This window comes from Acomys minous (genome assembly GCF_964271855.1).
Source record: "Acomys minous genome assembly, chromosome: 12".
Taxonomy (NCBI): domain Eukaryota; kingdom Metazoa; phylum Chordata; class Mammalia; order Rodentia; family Muridae; genus Acomys; species Acomys minous.
In genome coordinates, this window is record NC_140493.1 from 53883424 (window position 1) to 53902527 (window position 19104).

The following is a 19104-nucleotide window of genomic DNA, read 5'->3' on the forward strand; positions in this document are numbered from 1 at the left end:
CCATTTCTACTTTAAATCCTAAAGGTGACTATCTATTTACTAACATTTTTATTAAATTGTATCAGGAAGCTGAGGGCAAAAATAATTATAAGAAATTAGTCACCTTGAAGTCCGCCTTCAGTGAGAGAGCCACCTCAGCTAGTGCTAATTGGGGTATTGTCTTTGCTCACCAACCTCAAAAAGTCCCTAACTTTACTATTAAGAATGTATTTTTTTCTTAACTTCAAATTATTCCCTAAGATTTTCTGCATCAGAGACAGTAGCAAAAATATCTTTACCTAGTCTTGTTAAACAATCTATTTTTCTAAATTCTTTCTAAGAGTAGTGGTCATTGCTAGTAATCTACACCTATAAGTTCTTTTCAAGGGTGGTGGTCGAATCATTAATCTGCTCCTGCAGCAATGCCGGAAAGAGATCAAACACTGTTATTGTGAGTGTCAGTGATACTGCCCAGTGAGGGAATGGAAGCCCCCCTTACAGTACGCACACAATTCATATATTAGGAGAGTACTGCAAGAGTAACAAGCAGAGCTATGCTCCATAACAGCATGAAGCCATAAGAACAGGTAGTTCTCAGCGTTATGCCTCGCCAAGGACATGCCCATCGTAGGTATGCTAACCACTGGACCACATTCCATGAGTTACAGAGATGTTTTGTTCTTACCCTTGCAAGGCCCACAACATGGCTGTTTTCTGCTTTCCTTTCTCTTTTTGCAGAAGCAGGGACCAGCCTTTCTCCAGACAGGGAGTTTGGACGACAGCTGGCAAACCTGAGTTTAGGAAAGGGGTTTCTTCCTTACTTGTAGAATTTCGTCTCAACAAGCTTAAACAGCCTGTGGTAATTTACCAACATAGTATGTATTACAGAACTACAAAATAGTATGTTGTTAACTATAGGCACTGTATTGTTTTCTAAAACTTACTAATGGCACAAGGCTGAAAGTTTATAATGATAGGGTGTATCTCATGTTAAGTGTTCTTTCTCTCAAAACCAAATAACAGAACAACAACAAAAGGGCACACGCATGCTCGCATGCACACACACACACACACACACACACACACACACACACACACACACCCCATTGGGATGTGTTGGATATCTGCCTTCTTGATTGCTCGATGATCTCATGTGTGTTTATATATATCCAACTTCATTAAATTACATGCATTTAAGCATTCTCATATTTTATTTTTTTCTTTTATTTTTTTTGAGATTGTAATGTAATCATACCTCTTCTCCATTAAATTTCACCTTCCAAATCCTCCCATATACACCTTGTTGCTCTCTTTAAAATTCATAGGCTCTTTTTTCATTAATTGGTTATATATCGATATCTGCCTTCTTGATTGCTCGATGATCTCATGTGTGTTTATATATATCCAACTTCATTAAATTACATGCATTTAAGCATTCTCATATTTTAATTTTTTCTTTTATTTTTTTGAGATTGTAATGTAATCAAACCTCTTCTCCATTAAATTTCACCTTCCAAATCCTCCCATATACACCTTGTTGCTCTCTTTAAAATTCATAGGCTCTTTTTTCATTAATTGGTTATATATCTACATATATATGCAACTATTCCTAAGTACATGAATATAACCTACTCAGTGTATATAACGTTACTTGTATGTATGTTTCAGTATTGATAATTTGGATTTGGTACTGGAGAGCAAATTAGTGTACTTTTCCCTGAGGAAGACTATTTCTCTTGCTTTGGCATCCCCGGGCTGCCTATAGTTCTTTCTGTTCAACCCTTCATCTATGTTAGCATGCTTTTGTTGTCCTTGCTCAGGTTTTCCTTAGGCAATCATGTTGTTGGTAATTTGTGGGTGTAAATCCTGACATTCCTTGCAGACACATAGTCTCATAGCAAATCCCCCACTCTTCTGGCTTTTTCAATTTTACTCTTCCACTCCCACAGTGATCACTGATCCTTTGGTTTGGTAATTTTATTGTAAATATATATGGGCTCTACAACTCCGCATTTTTTGGATCAATTGTAGTTTTCTGTAATGTTCTCTGATGCTACAAAGAAATGTTTTCTTAATGTGGGGTAAGGGCTACACTTACCTCTGGGTATAAAGACAAATACTTAGATACTTAGAACGTAGTCAAGGATTATGCTAATTTAGTACAGTGAAAGTTGTAGGTTCTCCTCTAAGACCCCTGACTTATTAGCGATAGATAGTTTGCTAGGCTTCCAGTGCCAGTCATGATCCTCCTCTTGTTTAATGGGTCTTAAGTCCAATTAGACAACTGTTGGTTACTGCCAAGATATGTGTGCTACTACTTAACCCTTAAGGCTATTTTCATTGCTTGTTGTTGTTGTGTTTTAAGAGGTATAATACCTGAGTAGGACTGATGGTTGCTTCCTTCCCTTGGAAGCTTCCATGAGACCTTCTGGTCCCATGAAACTTAGTCCTCATGGAAGAGGTTTTTCAGTTCTGTTCACCTCACAGCCCTGTGTCTGAATACATGGTGCCTTCAGTGGTAGGGACTTAACTCCCATCTCTGGTGGACCACCAAGGGTGACAGCAATAGTGTGCAAGGTTTGGTAGTCTACTGAAGAACCATGACAAGCAATTCAAATAATGATTTCTCATGCTTGGTGTTAGGGTTTCTTACTCCATGGCTCTTGGAGAAACCATCGTCAGGCCAGATGAAAAAATTTTAGTTAAACAACTATGTACACCACCTTACATGTATTACTGGTATTTTTAGGTAAACGATATGATTACTTATTACTTTTTCAGATATCCTTACTGTTATTTTGTTTTCCTCTCTCCTTCTGTTCTTATCTTCCTCCTCCTTAACTAGAATCCTCCTCATTTTTCTCATTTTCTCCCATCAGATCACGTGTACCCTGCTGTTCCTATCTCTACTGCTCTCTCACCCCCAGTACACTGGTGTACAGATTTTTGTAAGTTTAGTATGCCTTAGTAAAGCTGTTAAAAGAAAATCATTTTGAATTTATAATGATGCTTCCTATTCAAATTCAGGACCAGAAGTTGCACTGCTTAATATCATCAGTCTTACTAGCAATGTCATTTATCTTTTTTCTCTTATGTCAGAAATTTGTCTCAATGTAATTAGTTTCACAATTCTTTCCAAAACACACTCACAAAAACTCAACATAACAACATTACTCTAGTCCTACGATTTCCCCAAAAAGCTTATTTGCTTTTCAAATTTTCTGACTTTCACTTCAGTCTTGACAGGGATGTTCAGTTGAATATGTAAATGTCAGAGTCACTTGTAATTGTGAACTTCTCGAGTTATATCAACTGCTAAAGAGTTTCATAGTAATCTTTCCCCTTTAATTGCATTTTTAATGATTATATTATTAAATTACTGAATGGTGAAATTAGAAATGAGTTGCATTCAAAGAGGGCTGGAGAGGTGGCTCAGTGATTAAGAGTACTTGTTGTTCTTGAGAAGGCCAGGAAGGATCAGGGTTTGACTTCTAGAACCTCCATGGTGTTTTACAGTCATCTGTAACTCTGGTTTCAGGGCATCAAATACCCTCTTCTTATTTTTGTGGGCACCAATAATGAACATGGTATACATACTTACAAAAGAGTCACACACAAAATGAAATAAATCAATCTAATATAAATGTAAAAATAAATTATAAAACCACAAGTTGTATTCAGTGAATTCTAGCTTTTCCTCTTCTCAATGTTATTTTCCTCTTTTGGCAGTAGATAGCTATTAAAGAAAAATCTACTATCACTTATTTTAAAAATAAATTGTGTAATTGTGTATATTATATACATAGACATACAGGAAGACACTTTGTATGTGTGTGTGTGTGTGTGTGTGTGTGTGTGTGTGTGTGTGTGTGTGCCTCTGTGTAACTGTTGGCATATCCCCCAGCCTTTCTCAGATCACCGGAGTCCAGTTGTGTGCACTTGAACTCACTTTCCTCATAAAACATAAAGTCACTTTTGTACTCCACAATGATATTCTTGTATTCAGAAGGTTAAACACTTTAAAAATACTTTTTGTTTTTCAAGTTCTGGCCTCTGATTTAAGATTTTTTAAAATATTAATCTTTTTTGTTGTTGCTCTTGTGGGATCCTACTGAAATTTGCTTCAGCTCATGAGTGAAACATTGTATGTCCAGTGCGATGAGTTCTATTCCTATCTTCTTTGACCTTCCCTTCACCTGCAATTCATCACCGAATGAATTGTTTTCTTCTGATTTTCCAGAAAGACACAACAACAACAACAACAACAACAACAAACAACAACAACAACAAAATAGTAAGTTTGCTCTTTCTCAGAGATCTTTCTGTCCCATACACAGTATCACAAATTCTCCTGTGGCACTTGAACTCTCGCTTTACTCTGCAGTTCATCTTTTATACGTTGCACAGCATCTTACTTCTGGCCTGGATGTTGTTTATAGTTTTGAGAAGAATGTATATAAATGACTTTTATTCATTTTTGATGAAGCTTTTTTGTAAAGATTGTATTTTTTTCTGAATGTTGAGATATATAAAGTCATATGTTTAAGTTCCAAAGTCTTTCTATTTTTTTTCCATGAACTTTTTTTCTTATTTTTCTTAATCTTTGAATGCCAAAGTTTATCCCTGCTCTGGGTTTGCCAGTACACAAAGCAGATTAGTGTGTGTCTTCTCCATATTTATTTTCTATGCATTTAGGTCTTACACAAGAGTTTCAATATTCTAGGCTTTCTGTTTTCCATACAGATCTATGGACTGAATTTATTCTCCTTGAATTTATTGTGGGCAATAAATATTAGTCTTATGTAATGTGAAATAGTTGGCAGGAAATTTCTATTCTCACTCTATAAAATAAATGTAAAACTCTGATTCATTTTGCACACCATTTCCATGGATCTTCCAAATCTATTCACATGGCTGAAAATATATATGCTTATTGCTACTTTCTTGGGAAGTAGTTGCCTTTTCTTTATGAGTAAGAACTATCAGAATCTAGTACAAGTATATAGAAAATGAAGTTTTGATTTCCCCCCCTTTTTCTTCTTTTTTGGCTTTATATGTGCATCATTTAGTGGAAATTTTTATATTGATAATTTTTGACAAATGAGTTTAGCTTATAATAACTACAAAATATAGATTATTTTTAGCCTCTGTGCTCACCAATATTTTCAAAAAAGAAAGCAAAATTGTTATAATAAACTTTCATCATATTTGAAAATTGACTTCAAGAATGAAGATTTTTTTGGCTTCAGTTTCAGAGGTTTTCGATCCTAATGGTGGGGAGGCTGAGGCAGGAGCTTCTCTAGTTGGATCCAGGCCTGAGTGACTTTGCAAAATCCTGATTCAAAACATTCATTTTAAAGTTTGTTTTCAGTAATATTAAATGGTGTAGAAAGCACACAGTTTCCTTTTTAGAAAGTAAAATTTAATGTGCCATTTAAACCACCGTACTATCTTTAGTTATCTAGTTACCTATCAACAACACACGCACACACTCCAAAACACAATAGCTCAAAATAACAGCAATCATTTACTTCATCCATGACTTTGCACTTTGGGCAAGGTTTGATAAGAATAAGTTATCCATGCCCCTTGGAAAATCATCTAAAGAGCTTTAACACTGTTTGAAGTGTCCAGCATTAACAGAACTCATCCATGACGGGCAAAGTGGAGGGGGAATACTGCCCTCCTTCATGGTCTAGGTAGGGCTTCTTTCTTTCTTTCTTTCATGTGTGAATGAGGAAACTTTTTTTTTTCAGTTTCAAAGTTAATTGTTTTTTTATTTTATTAATTTATTCATCTTACATCTCAATGGTTATCCCATCCCTCGTATCCTCCCATTCCTCCCTCCCTCACATTTTCCCCTTACTCCCCTCCCCTATGACTGTGACTGAGGGGGACCTCCTCCCCCTGTATATGCTTATAGGAAACTCTTTTTTATTGGATATAATTTAGCTTTTCCCTGTTTATGTATTTTTAATAGAATTTATGCTTGCTTCTTGGGCGAATACATTTTGTATCTAAGAATACAGCCAACACTCAAAAGACTTGCCAGAGAAATGAGAAGGCTGCTTGCCTAGTCCCGAGATAGCCACTGCAGCACCTCTGGGAGCTTCCTGAAACTCTTTTGCTGATAGCTCCTAAGTAGTGAAGTGAAATAAAAGTAAGAAGCTGAAGGGCTGATGGCATTGCTGCTGTCGTCCATAGTGCTATCTTCAACTGCTTTGATAATTAACAGATCCCTAAGAGTATTGGGGCTTTAGTCTTCAACTGTGAATAAGCAGGCCTCCAGCAGCAGCAGCAGCAGCAGCAGCAGCAGCAGCAGCAGCAGCAGCAGCAGCAGCAGAAGCAGCAGCAGCAGCAGCAGCAGCAGCACATGGTTAAGTCCTGGGCTAGGTCAGCCAAGCCAGAGAAAAGTGTAGATTACTGAGGTGCTAGGGTTGAAGCTTCCATTCTGTTTGCCTTAACAGTCTGCCGCTTAACTTATTTAGTATTTGGGTAATCGTGACCTAACTCACCTGGGCAGAGGATTGTAATGCATCCATAACTCCCATAATTCTTTACAGACATTCTCTACTTCATATGGAAAAACAAAAAAAATCCAGAATAGCTAAAACAATCCAGTACAATAATAGATCTTCCAGAGGAATCTCCATCCTGGATCTCAAATGTAGAGCAACATTAATTAAAACAGCATGGTCCTGGCATAAAAACAGGCTGGTTGATCAATGGAATCGAATAGCTTGGATTTCTTGATCAGATGCTGGTTTGGTTTCAGAGGAAACCTGCTATAGCCAAGTTAATATTATACAGCTTGTACTTTATATTTTCCCTTGCTTACTAGCTTAAATGAAGAAGATTCAAATATTTCTCATTCTCTCTCTCTCTCTCTCTCTCTCTCTCTCTCTCTCTCTCTCTCTCTCTCTGTCTCTCTCTCTCTCTCTGAAACATGGTATGAGTTGAATTGTGATCCTCTCAGTGTTGAAGTCCTATTACTCCAGCAATTAAAACGGAATAAAGGGAGGGCTTGAATGCTTTACACTTAGTGCTCTTATAAGAAAGAGAAGCCTTAGATGTGGCAGTGGAAAGAAAAGGGAGCATGAAGACGCATGAGAAGATTGTCATCTGCCCCCTACAGAAAGAGGCCTCAGAGGGAAACTTCCGCGCTAACATTGCTGTTGATTATCAAACCTGTATATGGAAGCAAATACATTTCTATCCTGCAAGCCCCCTGGGTTGTTGTACCTCATTTAGGGGCCCTAGTTGATTAATATAAAAGGAAAGAAGCAGAAGTTGGAAAACTGGGTCAGAGCACACGCTTGGAAGCTCTGAGATCGTATCTGTCAGCAGCTACATCCGCGTGCTAATCATAAAGTAACCCTGGTTTCTTTCTTACAATCTACAGCTGCTGTCAGCTCTAAGTAGAATCTAAGCAATTTTTGGCAGAAATATAATTCTTTCTTGAAGAGTTATCAGTCAAAATTTTATTTGTCCTTTTCTGACTGGAACGTTTCATGACATTGCAGAGAGCTACATCTGAGCTTATTGATTTTAGCCTTCTTTGTCTACCTGACATCTACTCTTTTTCTTCCCCTTAAATGAAGTTTAGGAAAAACTAAAACCTTTCAAAGACATATCTATATTTTTATAATCCTTTAAAAATGAAGCTTTCTGAAAGTGTTTCTTCTCAGATGACCTGATCATTATGTGAATACTTAGATAAGTACATAAGTCAGTGATTTAGTTTATTAAGTGCATTTAAAGCCTATGTCTTAAGAGTTTGTTCTATGTCTGAGTTAGCATAGTAGGATATTACTTTAAATATATTGAAACCTTAGCCAGGAAGTATGAGGCAATCTAGGAATCCATAGGATGCAAAGAATCTATATTCCATTAAAATCTAATGTAAATATTTTGTATGTTGTTTTTAATAGAATTATTTTTTTTAGTTCCCAAAAATTTTATGCATAAATGGTGTGTTTACAACATTTTCAACTCCATGTGCCTCTTTTTCTTTCATTCATTCATTCATTCTTTCTTTCTTTTTCATTTTTACATTTCATTTTATTAATTTATTCATATTACATCTAAATTATTATCCTCTCCCTTGTATCCTCCCATTCCTCCCTCCCTCCCATTCTCCCCTTACTCCCCTCCCCTATGACTGTGACTGAGGGGGACTTCCTCCCCCTGTATATGCTCATAGGGTATCAAGTCTCTTCTTGGTAGCCAGCTATCCTTCCTCTGAGTGCCACCAGGTCTCCCCATCCAGGGGACGTGGTCAAATATGAGGCACCAGAGTACGTGTGAAAGTCAGACCCCACTTCCACTCAACTGTGGAGAATGTTCTATCCCATGTGTCTCTCTTTCAAGTTCATGATCACCTCTTCTATAATTACTATTGCTAGACACAGAAAATGTGCATATATACAACCTCAGAGCTCTTTTAATGCTGCTCTTCTGTGCATGTGTTTAGAACTGACCGCCTGGAGTTGAAAATATATCTGAAGCCCATCCTAGAGCAGGCTGGTTTCCTCTCTCAGCAGCTCATCATTGACCCAGGCTCCTGTGAAAGTCCCCTTATCCACATTCACATGTCAACTGGTGGTGTCACCTCGATCTTGTTCATTGAAGCATACTGTTGAGATTTCACAGAGCAGCATCAGGCCTTAAAGACAGTACCTAGCAGCTACTATCCTGGTTCTCTGGCTCTTACAATCTTTTCTCTCTTGTTTCCACTGGGAAAACCAGACCAAAAGAACCAAATGCCATATGTTCCCTTTTATTTTGGATTCTACCTCTGAATGTATGGATCTGATAAGGTAACCTGAAGTACATAACCAGGAAAGTAAATATGGATGATGAGTGGAAAGAGGGAGAGGGATTCTTATATGTGCTTTTAAATGTACATAAGAGTTATAGACTTCTTGAAGCTTTTAAAGGGGCTCCTATCTAAACCCTATAAGGATTTGATAGAAGAAAATTAAATAGAATTTACATCTTGAATTTTGATAGTAAAGTTGATTGTAATTGATCTTTTGGACGAAGTGAAATATCTTGATCTTCTTGTATTGTCTTTAAAAATAAGATAGTATGAGTTTGTCTTTCTAGTAAATAATGACTTCCATTTGTTAAATGGCTATTGGTTTAAACGTTCCATTTCTAAGCCTTAGGGATCGCTTTAATTTATAGATTATTATCTACATTTTATGGTCAGGAAAATAAAAAAAATAAAACTAAGAAACAAAAACTGTGGTTAAATGGTAGAAACAGTATAGATGATAAAGTCTGGATATACTTTTTTTTCTCCAATGAGAATAGATTTTCTTATTTATTGAACAGCATGAAACTTTCAGTAGGAGAATGCAATAGAGACAAAACATTTATAAAGATATATGGCAAAAATCTAGTACAGATTGTATGGGGGAAATCAATATGAACAGAGTATTAAAAAATTGAAGTCACAAGAAAAGTAAGGTCAAGGGGAGGGTGGTTATATTATATTATACATATTGCATATAATATGATCAGGTCCTTAGGAGACGTTTAAATCTCAACGTCAAGTCAATGAAAGTCAAACAAGGGGTTTTTAGTATGACTTCTTCAAGAAGCCACTTGTACTCTGAAAGAGAAAATGTGTGCTAGAGTTTGCAGGGGTATAGAGCTGGAAGGTACGATAGTAGAAACATTTCAGGCATTATTGTAGAAAGTAATATGGTGAGGGGCCATGGGCCCTTAGAGATTTAGACATGAGAAGCTTAGATCAGTAGTGATACACAGTGCTCACATACATCTGGATGTGAGAGTTGAGAGAGAAGCTTAGTGTTTCTGTAACTGGCTGAGTGATGAGGGTAACCAGAGACTGACTCTAGAGACTAATCAGTCTGGGAAGCATGGAGTTCAACATTTCTGCATGAAAACTGGATGCACATCACAACCTGAGTGTTTGAGAACAGGTGTACTTATCAATAGTTTTGAGCACATATCATTCTGCAGAACCTATGTTTGGTAACCGAAGAGAGATCTTATGAGCCTTAGGTTAGCCTAAGGTAGCTATCATGAAAGCTCATGCATTCATTTTCCTCATTCTGAACATTTATTTGTTTCGAGAAGACCTGGCCTTAAAGCTGGAGCTGTGTGCATGTGATCCAGGTGCTGAACCACTGAACTGTATTTCTAGCTCTTCTTAAGCATTTCCAGAGGTGCACTGTGTGGTGTATTGTCTAAAAAGACAAAGTTGTAAGAATAGCCTTTAATGGCTGAGCCAATTCTCCAGATCATAATATGATATTTTATCCATTTTTAAGTCCGAACAGTTAGAGAAGAGTATTTTTGTCTATTTGAATATGTATAAATGCACTTGCAGTATGCCTATGCTTTTAAATTTTACTATACAAATTTTACTATATAAAATCTCCTTTTAAAAGCAGATGCATCATTTCTCTAATAGTAAATCTCCTCTTTCTTTAGTTTTATAAGCTTTACCATGGTTCTAAATGATTAAAAGTACACTTAAGCCAAATTTCATTTGTTTTCTCTTTGCGCTTAAGATTCTATAAGTAATTGCACCAAGTATGTAGTTTACAATTCTAAAATCCCACTATATTTACTAGTGTACTCAGAGGTGTGTGTTATAAGATTCATAATCACAATTCCTAAACTACTATTATTCCGATTTTTACAGTGCTTAAAATGAAGAATTCTAAAACAAAGAAATTGAATTCCTTAAATTGTTCATTGATCATTTTAAATCACATTTTATAGCATTTTATTTCATTCTTTAGAATTTATTCTGTGTACCTTTTGTGCTATGTATTTCATTACACAACCAGGGAAAATTTGTCTTAATAACTATGTAAGCAGACAAGAGCTTTTAGTTGTAAGGAATTTATGAGCGTTAAGGCCAATTACAAGCTTTGTGAAAGTTTTCATGCATCCAGAATTATATTTTTCTTAGAAAGTATGTCCACAAAGCCTGTGACTATTACATAGCCTTGTGTCAGGTGATCGGCACTGTGTAGAACTATTCTTTAAGTAATCTCACATACATACAGTCAACAGTAACCCTCGGAAATGAACTTTGAATCTGGACAGAATGCAGACTTTTACCTAGTTTTAAACAGAACTTTCTTTTTCCTAGGTATATATAATAGTATCCTTGAATAATTAACCTTAATTTTATTCATAGCTTAACCATGAACTTTCAATAAAAATCTGCTGAAGGACGTATAATGTGAGAATCATTACTTCTGGGTACAATGTTTCCTAGTAGAGAAATACTGGAAAGACACGTTACAAAGTGTGAAAGTATAAATTACCAGTACAGAGTACATGACATGCAATTATAGAAATACATAACACAGTTAGCATGGCTTTAAAAATATTTATTGTTATAATTATCTGGGGTGGTATTATACAGGACGTTTCAATATATGATACATTTCTATGCTGTATGTGAATTAAGACTTCTTTATAGTTTAGGTTTACTGACTATCTGAAACTTAAATATTTAAATCACATGAACAAGTACTTAGAGTTAGCATAGTGCTTAGTCTATTTTTTGTAGTTTAGTAGATTAGAACCTTAAATCACAGTTCACACAAAAATTTTGAGTAATATCTTTAAATACATTAGATTTTTTTTCTTTTCAAGACAGGGCCTCATTATGTGCACCCACTTAGCCTGGGACTTGCTATGTAGACCAAGCTGGTGTAGAATTCAATCTGCATACCTCTGTCTCCAGAGTTCTGGGATTAACCAGAATTGAGCCATGACCAGCAGGATTTTTCTTTTAAATTAATAATCACAAATATCCTAGGAAAAGGAAGTGCTGTTATCCCATTGTTAAGTAGGAGAGTCTCCATTATTCTGAAGTCTTGACCCATTTGTGAAATTTTTGTGGCTCTTTGTTATTGTAAGAGTCAAGTTGAAGTAACCCTGTCTACTATTAATTTGGGGGAAATGTACCAACATAGTGTGTATAAATCTGTTAAAGTAAGTGAGTCTGGTATGACAAAGTGTAGGACAGAATGGGGTAGTGTCCTTGAAGACATCAACAAGGGACCAAATCCCACTCACTTACATAGTTAGGGAATGTTTCCTTCTGTCCTGTTGGTTGACTTTCTTCTAGGGCATTCACTGCATGTCCACTCCAAACAGAACCAGCATGCTTCTGGGTGGTAGACGACAGTAAAGACAAATGGAAGCAAGGAAGGTACGTGCTACAGAATTTTCTTATATTGAAAACCCTTCTTGAGCACAATTATACATGGGGAACGTCTGTTATCTGGGAAGGCGTGGCTTGGAGTTTCTATTTCAGTATAAAGAAAAGAGATGAGATTAAAAAAATGTTAATAGTGAGTCATTTGACCCTCATATTTATTTGCAGTTTCCACAAGCTGTAGGTAAGAGTTGCTGTAAATCACACTGCCATTGGTCTTGGCTCTCATTGTATAATTTGTTTAAAATTTTTTATTTATTATAATTTATTCACATTACATCTCAATTGTTATCCCTTTACTTTTATTGTCCCATTCCCAACCTCTCTCCCTCTTCCACCCTCTTCCCCTTCCCTAGACCTTTGGGGGGATGCTCCTCCTCACCCTCTGACCTCAGCCTATGAGGTCTCACCAGGATAACTCGCACCCCCTTCCTCTGTGTGCCTGCAAGGTTGCCCTGCCAAGGGGCAGTAATCAAATCTCAGGCAACAGAGTTCATGTCAAAAGCAGTCCCTGCTCCTCCCATAACCATGGAGAATGAGCTGTCCATTAGCTCCATCTGAGCAAGGGTCTAGCTCGTCTGCTTGCAGTGTCTTCGGCTAGTGTATCAGTTTGTGAAGGCCTCCCTGGTCTATATCCGCTGGGTTTGATGGTCTCCTTGAGGATCTCCTGACACTTCCGGATCCTCCCATCCCCCAACTCTTCCACACAACTCTCAGCTCTTCACCCAGAGTCCGGCTGTTGAGAAAAAGACATACTCTTTTGTGTTTAGGTAAAATTTTCTGTAGATATCTGTTAGGCTTATTTGATTTATAAAATCAGTTTTGTTATTTCTCTGTTTATTTTTATGTCCCATTAACTTGTCTATTCGTGACAGTGGGGTATGAAGTCTCCTATTATTAATGTGTGGGGTTTGGTATGTGATTTATGCTTTAGTAATGTTTCTTTTGTGAATGTTAGTGCCCATGAATTTGGGGCATAGATGTTTAGAATTGATATGTCATTTTGGTGGATTTATCCTTTGATAAATATGAAATACCTTTCCCTATCTCTTTTGATTACTTTTGCTTGTCTATATTTATTCAATATTAAAAATAGCTACTCCTGCTTGTTTCTTGGGTCCATTGGCTTGGAAAACCATTTTCCTGCCCTTTACTCTGAGGTAATATCTATCTTTATTGCTGAGATGTGTTTCTTGTATATAGCAGAATGACAGACCCTGTTTTCACATCTACTCTGTTAGCCTGTGTCTTTTTATTGAGGAATTGAGTCCATTGATGTTGAGAGATATAAATAACCAATGATTGTTGATTCCTGCTATTTTTATATTAATGGTGGTAGTGTGTGTGTGTGTGTGTGTGTGTGTGTGTGTGTGTGTGTGTGTGTGTGTGCTCTTCTTCTTTTGTTTTTGCTGGTATGAAATTATTTATTTCCTGTGTTTTATCTTCCTATTCTCTTGTTGTGTTGGAGTTTTCCTTCTATTATCCTCTGTAGGGCTGGGTTAGTGGAAAGACGTTGCTTGCATTTGGTTTTGTCATGGAATGTCTTGTTTTCTCCCTGTGTAGTGATTGAAAGTGTTGCTGGATACAGTAGTCTGGGCTGCCATCTGTGATCTTTTAGGATCTTTAAGATTTCTGCCTGGGACCTTCTGGGTTTTAAAATCTTTATTGAGAAGTGTGGTGTGAGTCTAATAGGTCTGCCTTTATATAACAATTGCTTCTATTTCATTAGGTTTGTAGGTCTATTTAATTTGTCTGTCTGGTCTTGATTTAACTTTGGTAAGTGTTATCTATCAAAGCATTTGTCCAGTTCTTTTAGATTTTCCAATTTTGTGGAGTACAGGTTTCTGAAATATGACCTAATGATTCTTTGGATTTCTTAGGTGTCTGTTGTTATACCTCCCACTTTGTTTCTGATTTGGCTATTTTGGATATTTTCTCTGTGTCTTTTAGTTAGTTTGGATAAGGGTTTGTCTTTCTTGTTGATTTTCTCAAAGAACCAACTCTTTGTTTCATTGATTTTTTAAATTATTCTCTTTGTTTCTACTTTACTGATTTCAGCCCTCAGTTTGATTACTTCTCACCATCTACTCCTCTTGGGTGTGCTTCCTTCTTTTTGTTCTAGAGATTTAAGATGTGTTGTTAAGTTGCTAGTATGAGATCTCTCAAATTTTTGAATGTAGACACTTAGTACTCTAAACTTTCCTCTTAGCTCTACTTTCATTATGTTCCGTAAGTTTGGGTTTTCTGTGTATTTTTTTTTCATTGAATTATGCTTCTTCTTGACCCAGTAAGTATTATGTAGAGTTGTTTAGTTTTCATGAGTTTGTAGACTTTTTGTTATTTCAGTTGTCGAAACTCAGCTTTAATCCATGGTGGTCTGAAAGGATGCAAGGTGGTTTCTCAGTTTTCTTGTGTCTGTTGAACTTGCTTTGTGGCTGCGTATGTTGTCAGTTTTGGAGAATGTTCTGTGGGGTGCTAAAAGAAAGTATATTCTTTCTTTGTTTGGTTGAAACATTCTGTAGATTTTTGTTAGGTCTATTTTGCTCATAATGCCTTTTAAAGCCAATATTTCTCTGTTTAGTTTTTGTCTGGATGACCTTTCCATTGATGAGTGGAATATTGAATTCTCCCAGTATTAAAGTGATTCAAGCTTTTGTAGTGTTTCATTTATAAATGTGAGTGCCCATGTATTTGAGGTATAGATGTTAAGAATTGAAAAATCATATTGGTACATTTTTCCTTTGATGAGTATGAACTGTACTTCCCAGTCTCTTTTAATTAACTTTGGTTTGAAGTGTATTTTTAATAGATACTAGAATTACTACATCAGCTTTTTTCTTAGGTCCATTTGCTTATAAAATCTTTTTTCCAATGATTTCCTCTGAGGTGATATCTATTTTTGATGTCAAATTGTGTTTCTTGTATGAAGCAGAAGGATGGATCTTGTTTTCACATCCATTCTGTTAGTCTGTGTCTTTTTATTGGGGAATTAAGTCCATTTATATTGAGAGATATCCATGACCAATTATTCTTAATTTCTGTAATTTCATTGTTGTTGTTGTTGGTAGTGTGTGTGTTTGTGTGTGTGTGCATGTGTGTGCATGTGTGTGCATGCACGTACATGCACGCAAATGCATGCCTGTGTTTGTGTTTCCCTTCTTTGTGTTTTGCTGGTATGTGATTATTTGTTGCCTGTATTTTTGTCAGTGTAGTTAATCTCCTCAGGTTGAAGTTTTTCTTTTAGGACCTTCTGTGAGGCCAAATCAGTGGATATTGCTTAAATTTGACTTTATCATGGAATGTTTTGTTTTGTTTTGTATTTTCACTTATGATGATTAAAATTTTGATGGGTATAGTAATCTGGTCTGGCATTTAAGGCCTCTTAGCGTCTGCAGGACAACTATCCTGGACCTTCTAACTTTTAGAGTCTCAATTGAGAAGTTAGTTGTAATTCTAATAGATCTGCCTTTATATGCTCCTTGGCCTTTTTTCCCTTGTAGCTTTTAATGTTTTTTCTTTGTTCTATGTGCTTTGATTATTATTTTATGGTGGAACATTTTTTTTTCTGTTCCAAATTATTTGGTGCTCTGTAAGCTTCTTGTACCTTCTAGGCATTTCCTTCTTTAGAGCAGAGAAACCTTCTTCTATGGTTTTGTTAAACTTTTTTTTTTTTGGCCTTTGAGGTTGGATTCTTCTGTTTCTTCTATTCCTATTATTATTAGATTTGATCATTACATAGTGTGCTAGATTTCTTGGATATTTTGTATCAGAGGGTTTTTTAATTTAAACCTTTCTTTGACTGATGTATCTATTTCTTCTGTCATACTTCAGTGCCTGAGATTCTTTCTTCCATCTCTTGTATTCAGTTTTCCGGTAGTTCCTCTTTTCGTACTTAGATTTTCCATGTCCAGAATCCCCTCAGATTGTGTTTTCTTTCTTTCTTTCTTTTTCATGATAAAGACTGCTTTATTGGTGGCAGTTAGTACATGTTAATAAATATTGATCCCCAAAGAAGAGCTCAGTTACTCATTAGATGCCTGGTCCACTGTGCGCTGAATGGAACTGACCCATGTGAAGGCTGGGATGATGACGTCAGTTCTGCTTCTTGGGAAATGCAGCCATAGCTAACTGATAGATGGCATAGACCGTTCTACCGACTGTCAGAGCCATTGTGAGTCTGTAGAGGAGGGCATCAGACGCCCCGCCCTTCAGATGTACTGGGATCCCATTATCCTCCTGAAACAACTTCTGTTTCTCCGGAACCTTGTTTTCAAACTGCCTTCGTGAAGTGGTGCTGATGGTCCTCTGGGCAATCTGTCGAAGGGCAAGCAGATTCCGCAACATCTTGGCTCTGTTGTTGCCCACCAACCGCGACTAGGAAACGCCAAAAAGCCAACACGCCAGGCCGGAAACCAGATTGTGTTTTCTTTATTGCTTCTATTTCCATTTTCAAGGCTTGAACTTTTTATTCATTTTCTTCAACTGTTTGTCTTTTCTTGTCTTTCCTTAAAGGATATGTTCATTTATTTGAAGCTTTTGTTTGTCTTTTTCTTCAATGGTTTTACTTCTTTTCTCTTTAAGGACCTCTATCATCTCCAAATGTTGCTTTTAAGGTTGTTTTAAGGTTGTGTTAGAATATTCAACAGCTTGTAGTATGATGAAGAGGTCTGGTTGTTATGTATTTCTCTGGTTGTTTTCATGTTTTTAAAGAAGCATCTAGGCCTCTGGGTTTGGAGAGATTACAGGTCTGGGTGCCGAGTTCTGACTTTGTCTTTGTTGGATGGATGTTTTGTTCCTTGGTTTCTGTTTCCTCTATTGTCTTCTGTCCAGAGTGGCCTGTGGTTGAGTAGAGGGTTACCACCTGAGTTGAGAGTGGACTTCTGATGGCTAGGGTGCATTGCAATTAACTTAATCAGTATGGCCTAGGGTGCCAATAACCAACAGTGAGATTATAGTATATTTTAATGCTGCAACCACTATGCTGGGCAGAATCTAAATTGCTCTAATCTTACAACCTCAAAACCTACATATATACCAATAACTTGCCAATCTGATGACTTCTCTGGTGGCTTCTTTTCCACCTGTTCACTGTCCCACTACCAGCTCTTCCGACTTCCTCTCGGAAGCTCCGCCTTCCACTTCCTGTCCTTCTGTCAGCTGATTGGCCAAACAGTGCTTAATTGACAACGGTGAAGGCATTCCTCCACAGGGATGGCCTTTTTTTGAGGAGGGGGGTCACACCAGAATTGGGTGCTCGAGTTCTGTTCTAGCTGATGAGCCTCTGAGCTCCTGGTCACTAATGTGACTTCTGGTAAAGCAGAGGATTTCCTCTGGAGGTGTGGACTGGGGTGTGGTTATGAGGGGAATAAGAACTGTTGTGGGTGAGCTGTGTGGGCACTAGGGGCGTGTTGGTGGTCTACAAATGGGGACGTATCTGAGGTTCTGAGTGCTGTCATGGCCTTGGTGGAAAAGGAGGCTTTGGCAAGACGTTTGGGCCAGAACAAGTTGATGAGGAGAGGAAAGGCTGCTGGGGTAGGCTGGGCAGGCACTGGGGGAGTATTAGGTGCTCAGGAGCAGGGGACTTAGCTATGGATCTAGGGGCTGGCTTGGCCTCTGCTAGAGGGAGGCTTCTGCCTTCTTGTAGTGTAGAAGACTTTCAGGGAAACCTGACTGTAGCAGGACTTAAATATGTCTGCATATCAGCAATCTAATCCTTTCACTAAAACCTTTTTCTGCATGGTCTTAAATAATTAATTTAAACACAAAATTACATAAATACATATTTTATAAGTGTAAAAACTAATAAAAATACTTTAAACTTACAAATAGGCTTTATCTTTTATCTTTTTTTCAGAATTTACATTTAAGAATTACACCAATAGCTGTTCATTGTATTTTACATAGCCCCTCAGCGAAGAGCACATTTAGAGTAACAATTATTTTAAGTACGTGATGTACTGGTTATCTTAACTAAAGGTTAAACTCAGTATTAGGCATATAAATTGAGTTTTCAACTATAATGAAGAAGAACAAAAGATAAAGTCTGATGGAGAAGCTTTATCTTTTTAATTGTAATTCACTACAAGATTTCAGTGATGTTGATTGAAGTCAGGACTTTGTGCTTGCTAGGTGAATGCTCCTTGTGTCTTTCCTTAAATCAAAGCTTCTGTCAAAATGCGGCTATTTTTCTTTAGCTCACAGTTAAGTGACACGGACTAAAAAAGGCCCTGTATTGGAAGAGTGATATAGCTATTTATAGTTCGAGAATAAGTGAGCAAAATAAAATAACAAGTAGTTTCCAGCCATGTGAAAGCCAATTTCGCATAAGGCACATGCTAATTTTTAAAGGTTTGATTTTTAATACCTAACATTAAAATATGACATAAAAAGGAGAAATAACGACTGTATTTAAAGACAAATGGAGTGTGTGTGTGTGTGTGTGCATGTGTGTGCATGTGTGTGCATGTGTGTGCATGTGTTTTGGTTTCCTGATCTCAGTTTTGTTGATGATAAAATATAATTTCCCTCATTCACTTCTCACTGAGTCTGAGAGGAGATTATTAGGTTGTGCATGGTTGTGCAAAGCTATTATCCCAAACCAATAAATTCATCTGAATATGCTACTTATAATTTATTTCTAAAGCCCACATTAATGAAAAGCTAAAGGAATAAAAAATATTGTGAAGTGGTTTAACATGGAAAAAGGAAAATTAAGTGTCAAACTTTAATATTTATTTTTAATTAATTAATTAATTTATTTATTCACTTTACATCCCGATTGTAGCCTCCTCCCTCCTCTCCTCCTGGTCTCACTCTCCCTCTTATCCTCCTCCCCTATTCCTAAGAAAAGGGAAGCCCGCTACCCACCCACCTTAGCTCATCAAGTCATATCAGGACTCAGACTTTAA

At 36.9% G+C, this 19104-nt stretch overlaps 1 protein-coding gene across 1 annotated transcript; it reads right to left on the bottom strand.

Annotated features, from left to right (window-relative positions):
* Positions 1-16130: 16130 nt before the first annotated feature.
* Positions 16131-16603, bottom strand: LOC311579035 (cytochrome c oxidase subunit 7A2, mitochondrial-like). The gene has a single exon (XM_084749241.1). It carries the CDS (start codon positions 16538-16540, stop codon positions 16289-16291), a length of 252 nt encoding a protein of 83 aa, XP_084605367.1. The 5' UTR covers positions 16541-16603; the 3' UTR covers positions 16131-16288.
* Positions 16604-19104: the final 2501 nt, after the last annotated feature.

Excerpts from the sequence above, each read along its gene's own strand:
- LOC311579035 (XM_084749241.1), bottom strand. The coding sequence starts at position 16,540 with ATGTTGCGGAATCTGCTTGCCCTTCGACAGATTGCCCAGAGGACCATC.